This window comes from Diabrotica undecimpunctata, chromosome 1, assembly GCF_040954645.1.
Source record: "Diabrotica undecimpunctata isolate CICGRU chromosome 1, icDiaUnde3, whole genome shotgun sequence".
NCBI classification, from domain to species: domain Eukaryota; kingdom Metazoa; phylum Arthropoda; class Insecta; order Coleoptera; family Chrysomelidae; genus Diabrotica; species Diabrotica undecimpunctata.
Window position 1 is genome coordinate 114,269,259 of NC_092803.1, and position 11,922 is coordinate 114,281,180.

At 34.7% G+C, this 11,922-nt stretch overlaps 1 protein-coding gene across 1 annotated transcript in view; it reads left to right on the top strand.

Moving 5' to 3' along the window:
* The window catches only part of Usp14 (ubiquitin specific protease 14), a 32,073-nt gene extending 21,586 nt beyond the window's left edge, over window positions 1-10,487 (top strand). The window contains exons 8-12 of the mRNA XM_072547126.1: window positions 1,233-1,298; window positions 1,354-1,536; window positions 5,387-5,492; window positions 8,005-8,187; window positions 10,289-10,487. Of these exons, the coding sequence (XP_072403227.1) occupies window positions 1,233-1,298; window positions 1,354-1,536; window positions 5,387-5,492; window positions 8,005-8,187; window positions 10,289-10,374 (624 nt within the window). The 3' untranslated portion in view covers window positions 10,375-10,487. The remainder of the gene's footprint in view (window positions 1-1,232; window positions 1,299-1,353; window positions 1,537-5,386; window positions 5,493-8,004; window positions 8,188-10,288) is intronic.
* The last annotated feature ends 1,435 nt before the right edge of the window (window positions 10,488-11,922 follow it).

Here is an 11,922-nt window from a genome sequence, read left to right on the forward strand (position 1 = left end):
TCAAAAAAGGGTCATCACTTTCGGTGATAAAGTGTTTCCAGTGTTTTTTTAGGATCGTAAGGGGATACTGCATATGCTTATGTAGAAAAATAGAGCAAAGTTTCTTCCTTCCAACGATAGAAATTTTTATGGGAATAAACAATCCTAAACAATATCTACTTATAAAATTGCAAAAGAAGCAGGCAAAAAGGTTATTACAACAACCTTCTGCTCGCTAGCAAAAATACTCTTGGAGCTTCAAAAGACCAAACTCAAGAGTAATCACAGGTGTTCTCACTAAATACTGTTCATTGATATATCATCTCTATAAAATGGGCAAAGTCGACAGAGCAACATGTTGATTTTGCGAAAATTCAGAGGAAATTACCGAACATATGGCTTAAAACTGTAGAGCTATTTCAAAACGCCATAAGTACTTGGAACAGGTGCTTTTAGTTCTGAAGCTATTTTCTTTTGCCATCTTAATATCATAAACGATTTTTACTGGGAATTAACCACAATTTTAGTTTAAAATATGTTTATTTTGACGTTTCGATTTTAACTTCGGAAATTGTACAAGCTGGAAGCGTATGACACGTAAAGAAGAAAAAGTTGGAAGTTTTATGCACCTAGAATGCTAGATAAATGATAAACTGGATCCAGCAACAGATAAAAAATAAGAATAGAAACTGGCACACAAAATCGTATTGGTATGAGATATTCTTTAATACTTTCTTAAACCGGGACATATGTAAAAGGCTTAAAATGCTACATCTTTTCAACTATATGGGAGGGAGGCATGTATCCGCAGCACGATACTGATGGATCGAGCCGAAAGTTTTGAACTTTAGTTATACAGGAGTGTATCGAGAACTCTAAAATGTACGACAAACGAAGAAGTGCTTCGCAAAACTGGGAAATGACAGAGAACTTATTCTCCTACCAAATTTACTTATTTTTCTATTCTTTCTATTATCTTCTAAAAATGAAAAATATGAACTTGTCTAGTTGAAAATGAAGAGCAAAATTAAAGGCATAATCACAGTTTAGTTTACCTTTATATAACCTAACAGTGTGTAGTATTTTTTAAATGGACTGAAAATGACAATTTTATTTATGTATAATACAAATCGTATTTATACCGAAATTTAACTTAAAATTTGTATTTGGCCAAATCTACAGTGTGCTTGAATACCAAATTTAGCGTTCATTTGTATAATATGAAAAGTTCATATACAATGTTTTATTTTTAGAAATTACAAGAGCAAATTACGAAAAATTCGTCGATGTTGGATAGGGACGCTGTTTATACAAAAACTGTAAGTTGTACATTTCAATCAATAACAAAATTTTACGTCTATTATTTCCTTTTAGTCAAAAATTAGTAGGTTGCCTGCATACTTAACAGTACAGTTTGTTAGGTTCTACTACAAGGAAAAAGAATCGATCAATGCAAAAATTTTGAAAGATGTTAAATTTCCTTTAGATTTCGATGCATATGACCTATGTTCACCTCAGTTGCAAGAAAAACTAGCACCCATGAGAGCCAAATTCAAGGTAAGTTTGTTAACAATTAAATATTTAAATGAAAAGTGTTCTTACTCTATTTTCTTCTCTTCTTTTTGTGAAAACATAACCGCAGGAAAAAGTTAGTCTTCCTCAAGTGCAGTCTTACAATCAAGCTAATCATTTTATTCAAAAAGGGCGATAAGAAACAATAAGAGAACTAAACAGGTATCAATTTGCTAAATACTACCCTGAAACTTACAACAAAAATTTTGCAAGAATGAATAAATCAGCTCATAAATTTGAGCTGATTTGATAAATGAATCAATCAGCAGATGAGCAACAAGGTTTCCGTACGGAAAGATCGTACACATGTAATATTCGTTATAAAACAGATTACAGAGAAAGTAGAATACATTCCTATGTTTGGTCGACCTGAAGAAGGCATTTAACAGAGTAAGACTTAAAGATTTAATACATCGCTTGTATAATAAAGAAATCACGCTGGATATTATAAAAATAATTGAAAACGCCCTTTCAAAACAATAAGAGGGAAGTCAGAATAGGCATACAACTTTTTTTTGAGAAGAAAGAAATATACATAGGATATTAAGAGTAGACCGCACCACACAAAGTAACTTGGGTATTGCGGTCTCCTATAGTGTGTGGGATTCAGTCCGCTCACCCGATCCAGACACAGGTGAAGCCGAGCTAATTGAGCGTGAGAATGCAATTGTCTACCCACTAAAGCCCCCTCATTTTCAGCCGCAGACACCCGGTACATGTTCTTAGCAAACGTTTTTTTATTTTTAATTTAGTTCTACTATCACGTTAAACTTCTCTGTGTTTTGCATGCCTTCATTCATTTTATTGTCTAGTGTTGTATCTCCTAGCCTTGTTCTCATATCTTGTTGTTTACTGTGGAAAACGTTGCAATGGAAGACGCAGTGCCCTGCGTCGCGCATTGCTCACTACATACATAAATCGTCTTCAATTGTCCTTATATGCGATATGTATGAGCCCTGTCTGGCCAGGAATTGTGTAAAAAAGAAATTTGTTTTAAACCTACATTTATACCTCTCACATCTAGAATTAGTGTCTTTGTCCATTGTGTTTTTTCTGAGGATGGGTTTTCTTTAGTTTCTTGGTAATATTTCTTAACTTTTTTAAATATTACACGTCAAGCCATGCGGAGGCCGTACATAGGAGGGTCAATTATTTTAAAGGTACTCGGCCCGCTTATATTTGGCATAATCTTTGCGATGGCAGCGGTTCTCTATTCAGCTTTCTGGGCTACATTTATCGGGTGTTTCGTGTATACCAAACCTGAATCAAGGTGTATGCCCAAATATTTAGCACAGTTACTCGACTCTATAATACTACCAATTAAATCAAAACTTTGGTTTAGTCTCTGTCTTGGGCCCTGTATGTCTGTTTTCACTATATTCAGTCATACTTCATATTTCATATTAGTCTCTATTAGGATTACGAGTTCGTCTGCATATGCTATGGCGTAGATGTCTTGAAGATAGTCTATTTGTAATACCCTGTTGCACAATACATTCCATAGCGTAGGTCAAAAAACGGACCCTTGCGGTACTCCTGATAATAATTTCATGACAGATAACAGATTGGCAAAGCGGATACTGGTATGGAGACCGAGAGATGATGTCTACAGAAGTAGAGGTAGACCACCAATACGATAGACCGACTATCTAAAATGTTGCCAGAAAAACTGAATGCAAGAGGCACAAAATCGAAACAGATGGAAAATTATCAGGAAGATCTATGTCGATCAGTTGACAAGGGAAAATTGAATGATGAAGATTACATATTAATTTTCGCGGATTCATACATAACCCTGACATTTCATATACCAATTTTTAATTTATGAATATTTTTTTCACATGAATTTCACTTATTAACGGCCTTGATATTCGATATCCATGATCAGTGAAGATATTATTTTTATTATACAGCCATATTGATTGGATCCATGTGGATTTTTAATTTTAGTTGTTTGTAATGGACTACAAATTGTAATGGAGTGTGAGTAAAGATTTCTTTACACATCACTTAATTGGAACTTCAGCGGAAGAGCATGTTACACTGTATGAATTTCAGGAAAGTGTTGACGTCTCCTAATATCTTTTTTCGTTTCATTCTTCTTCTTCTAATGGCGCTACAACCCTTTGTGAGTCTTGGTCTGCTTAACAATGTTCTTCCATTCTGCACTGTCGGATACTTTTCTTCGCCACTGCCTGATGTTCATGGTTTTAAGATTCCTCTCAGCGGCGTCTATCCAACTTTTACAGGGCCTTCCTCTTGTTCTGTTTCCTTGGGGCTTCCATCTCTGGACTACTTTTACAGCTCGATTATCTGGCATTCTTTCTAGGTGACCAAGCCAGATTAATCTTTGTGACTTTACAAATCTAACAATATCTGCGCTCTGAATTAGTTCATCCAGCTCATGGTTCATTTTAACTCTCCACGAACCATCGCTGCATTGGGTTGGTCCAAATATCTTTTTTTAGTATTTTGCGCTCAAATATTCTCAGTTGATTTTTATCAGTGGTTGAGAGGGTCACGTTTCACTTCCATATGTGACCACTGGTCTAATTACTGTTTTGTAGATTCTAAGCTTAGACTCACGATTCAGTAACTTACTTTTCATTAAGTCTTTGTATGCATAAAAGCACTTATTACCACTAAGAATCCGTACTTGTATTTCTTGACTGATGTTGTCATTTATTATTGAGCCTAGGTAGGGAAAAGTGGAGGCATATTTGTAGGTATGGTTGTCTACCTTCAGTCTACCTTCAGATTCTCATGTTGATTCGATTTTGTGCACTCCATATATTTTGTTTTGCTTTCATTTATATATAGACCAAACGTAACAGCTTCTCGTTTCAGTTCTATGTATAACTTTTTCGCTTAATACCCTTGTGTTGCGGCTTATTATGGCAATGCTACATCCTCATATACGCATATTTGCATTTATGTTGTATTAATACAGCCGTTTATATCCAGTTTTCTAACAACAGCTTCTAAAGTTAGATTAAAAAGTGTTGTTGATAAGGCATCACATTGTCTAACTCCATTTTCAATATCAAAGGCCTGCGTCATATCTGCATCTATTCTCACCATATCTTTGGAACCCTCCAGAGTCATTCGTACTACAAGTTTAACCAACTTATTGGGTATCCCTAACATAGATAGTTGCTTTAACATCTTTTGTCGATCTACTCCATTAAACGCCTGTTTGAACTCGATATCCAAGTTGTAAATAGGTATGTTATATTCAACACATTTTTCATGTATACCTCTTAACATATGTATTTGGTCTATAGTTGACCTCTTTGGTCTGAAGCCACATTGGTATTCACCAATCATCTCCTCCGAAAACGATTCCAGGCGGCTGTATATAATTCCTGATAATATCTTGTAGACGACATTTAAAACTGTTATGCCCCTATAATTTTTGCAGAGTCGTTTGTCTCCCCCTTTGTACATAGGAAGTATGATTCATACTTTCCAATCTTCTGGGATGGCTTCTAGTGTCCATATGCGGTCGATTAGTTTATGGATATGACTCCATAGCGCATGTCCACCATTCTTTATCAGTTCTGCAGTTATTCCATCATTTTTCGTTTCATTAGAAATATGTTTTGTGTGATTTAAAATTGAAGTTGTGAAGTCCGGATTAGGAGTCGGTAATGCCTCTTAGAGGTACTATTCGGATCGTTTCAGTAATTACTTCCATTTTACATTGGTTGTTTTTCGTCAAGATGCTTAACGTTCATTAGCTCTTGTCCAAAACCCAAACTGCCAATTTGGCGATATTAAAAATATAATAAATGTAAGTAAATGTGAATGTAATATTAAATACTGTTTACCGTAGGAATTTGAAGATGCTCAAGTAGAACGAGCATCAAAAGAAAAAGATAAAGCTGTTCAAGGCGATAGTAAGGAAGTGAAGAAATATGCTCCTTATTCTTTTGAGGATGGTAAGTTTAACAAATTTATTAAAACTATCTATATAAAGATATAACAACAATAAACAATAATATAACAATAATAACAAAATAACGTCGGGATACAAGATGTAACCTTATCTCGCTATTCATTTTAATCGGTTAAATAAGATACTCTAGGATCTCTAAGATATCCAAGATCGGTATATACTACAGATCAAAAAGATAAAAATACATGCACTCAGGTCATAGAAGATCAATGACTTGGAGGGGTTAGGGGAGCAAGGTAGAAAGGAAGAATCGAATAGACACATTAATAGAATGGCAGAAAACTGAATAGTTACACAAATATTTAGCTACACTATAGCTCGCAGAATAGTTAGACAAATATCCAATAGGAAGATACAGATGTTGGTTTAGGAAAGAGATGGATTGTAATAATATAACTATAACTAACGGTGTGATCCCATATATTAACTAATCATAGTTATTATACATTACAAATTTAATACTATTAAATAAAAAAAACAAATCCTGCTTAAAGATGTACAATTCTGGTTGACTTCATGCAGTTGGATAACTTGTTTATTCATGCATTTGAATGTAGTTTTAACTGCAGTTTTAGTTGAATATAGATGAATGCAAGCTGAAGTAGTTTCAAGAAGGTGTGTAGTTCTCCATAATAACGGCCATGTTACTGCAGCTTATTCACTTGGTGCATCATATGGTTCGGGAAGTCCCACCCAAAAGGGCGTTGAAATAAGGACAAAAAAACTAAAACAAGAATAATTCGGTATGGATTTTAAAAATTTTCTTGCCATTATGTTTTACAAAATTAAAGGCAATTAGGAATTTAAAAAAAAATTAGCAGATGGCAAAGATTAAATGACTATAAAAATAAAAGATCCTAGCTACATATACCTACATATAAGAGTTGAAAAGAAACGTGCCATAGCGAGTTAGGTTATGTCAAAAATAATATAATAAATTATTATCAAAAAGACACTGAATATTGGTGAAATAATAAATATAAAGAAATCAACTCACCCCAATGGAGATTCAAGAACAGAAATGGGTTTTGGAACCAAAATGCCACTTTAAATAGATGAAAAAATGGAGAAAAAACACTTCCATTGAAGCGAAACTTGATACGCCAGATGTCAAGAGTTGCTAACTGTTAGATACTGTGTCGCTAAGTTAATAGTAATTTATATATGTCTGTGGTTACGCTAGTTACAGGGTTTGAATACGAAGAGTAAATGAAAATACATATAATTGAAATGGATTTAAACTGAGATTAAAGAATAAAGAATAAACAGAATATTTCGTAAATTTAAAAGTAGTAAAACAAAACATAAAGTTAACAAATGAATTGTTAACTTAAAAGTTGAAGAAAGAGGCAATATGTTTTAAATAAAGGAAGAAGCTTATTCCAAAAAGATCGTTAGATTGGTTTTTCAGTATTAGTGATTAGAAAAGATAGGTATTTTCTTCTTCCATTGCTCTATGCCGAACGTTATCTTTTAACATAACGATTCGTATTTTATTAGCAACTTGTCTAAAAAGCTCTGAAGATGTCAGATCGAACCACTTGTGTAAGTTTTATATCCATGAATTTCGTCTTCTCACTGAATCTGTTCTGTCATCCACCTTTCCTTCAAAGATAAATGTCGTGTCGTGTGATATTTGTCGTGCCTTTCTAGATTACCAAGATATTACAACTTACTCTTCTTCATTGTAAACATCATTTCTTCTTGCTTGCCGATTCTTTGCAATATTTCCATATTGGTAATATGTTATGTCCAGAATATTCAGAGAATTCGTTGATATAACCTCATTTTAAGGCAGATAGTGCAATAAAAGTCTTCCTATAGGTGTTCGGTTTTTAACTATGAGCATCCATTTTTGTTTGAGACATTTTTAGTTTAAGCCAAATCTCTTCAAATACAACACTCACTGTTTGTAGAAGACTGCTTGTCTTCTAAACTGCTGCTTATGATGACGGTATCTTCCAGGTATTTGATATTATCCCATTCATCCATTCTTTCGGATGCAACATGAAGTACTTCGTTATAGATAGCTTTTGAGTACAGGTTAAAAAGTGTAGGAAAGTTTTTTTTTTAAATTACTGTCGATTTTTATTCTTCGAGACTGATTCCAGTATAAATTTTCTATCATTCTAATGTCTTTTGAGTGTAAACCTGTAGATTTAAGAGGTTTTATTAGTTTTTCATGCTTTATGCTGTCCAAAGGTTTTTAAAAAGTCGATGAAACATACATACACACCCCGTCTTATATCTCTACATTTCTGTATAAGCACCTGTAAAGAGAAAACTACCCTCATGGGTGCCGAATTAACTCTGAGAGTCTTAATATTGATCAGACGAATCTATATAAAACACGAAAGACTAAAAGCTTTTCTATTGCCCCAGATATGAGAAGAAGCAGGATTATATCTTTATATTTAATTGAATATAGGCTTGACCAAAGTTTGTTAATTATAAAATTTCGCCTTTCTACTAATACAAATATATGTACTTTTCAGATTTAGGAAGTAATAATAGTGGTTACTACACCTTGCAAGCGGTGCTTACTCATAGAGGAAGATCTTCGTCTAGTGGCCATTATGTAGGCTGGGTTAGACAGTCGGGAGATAAATGGATAATGTGTGACGACGATAACGTCTCTCCTGTTACTACAGAGGATATCTTAAAACTGTCTGGAGGAGGTAAGTTACATTTTATATATTATTAATTGTATTTTTAAATAAACTAAGCAAAAAAGGCAACATACTAATTGATACAATTTTAATTTGGTAAAGAAGTGATAATTACCAAATGAATAATATATGTATATAAAGATAATATACAACTAGGAACCGAATTTTCTGATGTTATTTGTACTGAAGGCTCTAGAAAAACTGCCCGATAGGTACATTGTGGAATTGGGGATGGTGTATTGATTGAAAGTCCGGTACAGCAGAGACAGTATGTGTATACAGCAGGATTCTCTTCTGCATAATTTCTGGTGGACACAATCTCAACCCACGTAACCAGAGGCTATCAGCAAGGTGAGTCCTATCTCCTCTCTTGTGTATTCTGGTCATGGATGGGTTAGTAGCTAGACTCAGCAACGACAGATAGCGTGTCCCAGGCTATGCACATGACTTGTTTATCGTAGACCACAGCAAATTTAATGTCACAGTCAGAGATAGAATGCAACAGGCTCCGACTGTAGTTACAGATCGGATTCAAATGTAAGGCTTAACATAGCCCCCAGAAGTCCAAAATCATGAAATCTAGCAGAATGGGAATTTAGAGGGATTATAGGTCCTGGTATGGTACAAATCTAAATCTGCTGAGTGAAGTAAAGTACCTTGCGGTACTATTCGGTTCGAGGCTTACTTGGAATCAGCAGATGGAACGAATAATCAGAAGAGCAGTGACTACGTTAATGGTAGCCAGACGTACTCATGGAAAAATGTGGGTTTAAAACCAGTAACCAGGCATTTTATACTGGATTTATAAGAAGGTGGTAAAACAAACAATTACATATGCATCAGTGGTATTGTGACCAAAGGGGCAGCAAAAGAGTGTCATCCTTAAAACTAAAGTGCAAAGACTTGCTTGCCTTGGAATTATAGGGGCTTTGAATGGCACACCAACGGCAGTCATGGTGACCCTACTGAATCTCATTCCTCTGTACATCGTCGTAAGGGGGAGCGAACACGGGATATTATAGACTGCGATTAAACCTTAGAACCCTAGATCAGGACAATAACATAAAATAAATCAAAGATATGATATGAAGTACCTTTGCAAGTGGACATTTGCTCACAAGAGAGATGGGACAGAAGAAACACAACCCAGGAAGCAGAATTATCTGGTACAGAGACGGCTCTAAAACTGCAGAAAGGAATTTTCAGTAGTATAAATGTAAACAATTCTATTCGACTAGGAGAATATGCCTCTGTATTTCAGGCAGAGATTCATGCAATCCTGCATTGTGCAAAAGAAATTAACTAAATTAAATAATTACAACTTTCAAACTTAAGTCTGTCAAAATATTCACAGATAGTCAAGCGACTATAGGGCCTCTTAGAAACGTTAAGGTGGACTCTCGGCTAGTGTGGGAATGTCAAGAACTAGACAAATTAGCGGAACATAACAGTGTCATACTGGTATGGGTGCCAGGTCAAGTCAGGAATATACGGCAATAAAAGATCTGAACTTTCGAGAAGAGGATCAGCTTCTAAATCCAGACCCGGCCGTATGGATGTAAAGAAGCACCGTCCGTGACCGGAAAAAACCTGGATGCCTGGGGCTCTTTCATGGAGAGTTAAGCTGCAGACTATGTAGCAGAAAATCTGAACCAGTCAAGCATAACTTACATGACTGCGAGCGTTATGTCGTAGGCGACAAACACATTGTGGACACTATCAAGTGATTCAAGAAACATATGATACCAATCCTATATGCCTATACAAGCTGGTACAGCCAACAATTGGCTGCTGCAGTATGACTGGTTTATATCATTTAAAGAATAGGTAGTCTCAAATACATCATATAATAAATAGATTACAACTAGTGACATGTGGAACTCGATTCCCTACAAAATTGGAGTAGAGGCAGAAATTGATCTCCTAATTGAGGGTTTTAATTTAAAATACCTTGAACTTGTGTAACGATTATGTTTATTTAACCTATGGTATAGTATAATTAATATTTTCGGAAATATAGTTATAATCGATTAGAAATGAGAGTTGATAATTCAATATTTATTGATTAACATAAAATTTAACGTTTAAATAATATATTCATTATTTTTAGGTGATTGGCATTGTGCTTATGTACTTCTTTATGGTCCAAGATTGTTGGAAATCAGTTCTGCAGATGAAAAAATGGTTACAGAATAATCAAACAGAATTAATGAGACTTCGATGCTTTAATTATTTTTACCTTTGTATTCGTTTTCGAGCAAAAAATCTGACTCGACTTTTATAAATAAATAAAACAAATTTTTGTTCTTTTTGGAGGATTTTAATATTTAACATCCTAATTTTCGTGAAGTTGCTTTGAAGTTTTGTCTACATATTCCGAAAATCTTAGTAGTCTAGTAGTAGACTCTAGTAGTCAACAGTTCGTTACAGCGATTTGTTTCTGTGAATCCAAACATAACGATGCAACTTTGATGATGATCTGAAAAATGGATGACCTGTACCTAAAATGGTTAATGTACTCAGGATCTTTTTAAAAGAAATAAACGTATACCTAATTTGTTAAGATATTTCGAATGTTCTAAAACAAAAAAGATGGAAGGTTCTGACTAAAGCAGAAAACACACCTAAGCGATCACAACGCGATGGCGTTCACGATGGCGACCGCGACTCAACTCATCTGAAACAAACAAGTGAATCAGCACATACTGGTCGTGACCTGCTGGCGATCAAAGGAATTTGTGCAGCGTTCTGACGGCAATCGCGGCGATATAATTAGTTTTACGTTCAGAACGCAGCAGTTTATGTTTATCGATGGTCGCGTATATGCAAATAAAAATGGATATCGAAAAACTTATTGAAATTGTAGAAAATATGATATATTGTTCGACCTGTCCCACCAAGATTACAATAACGTACGTATTAAAAATAAAATCGTTCTGTAGCATCAACCGGTTCCCTAAAATTTGTTTGTTGTTTGGTGATTTTTTGTCGGATCTAAAATGTCATCAAAACTTTCAAAATTCGTTCTGAAATATGTACAGAAACTGTTTTCATCTCTGCGAAGTTTTGGGTACAATTAAAATTCTCCTTGTTATGGAAATGGAAAAAATAGAACGCCTACGCATACCTTCTATTAACATACATTTTATAAAATATATTTTTAACTGTATTTGAAATCGCAGGTCGCTATCAGTCCGATGTGTTCACTTTCGACAGAAACTGTAATCGCCATTGTGGTCGCTTAGATGTGTTCTCCGCTTAATAGTAAATAAACAACGATGAGGTCATGTCCAAAAATTCAAATTATTCCAAATAAATTAGAACTCGAAATAAATTACGGACGAAGTTATATATAATTACATTCTATATGTGGTAACTCGTGCTATACCAGAACTTCACGAGTTTCCTGTGAGTATCTTAATTTTTATATTATACCCGAAATCGCTAAATAAACCCAACCGGTAGAACTACTTCAAAACCTCACTTCTACATAGTCCCTCACGAAGACAGGATCGGCTCGAGGATGTAGAAAATAAATGAACAAAATTGAAACGAAAACATGTCACTCCCAACAAAAGTACAAACGAACTACTTAAACGCTTTGGACACTTTCAAAAATCGTTAGAGACTAAAACCCACGGTTACATTGTAGCTATAGGCTCTATAGTCCAACCAAAGAGGCATTTTGCTTCAAAAATAGCCAATAATATGCATCAACTTATCAAGCAAACAACCAGTGGACAC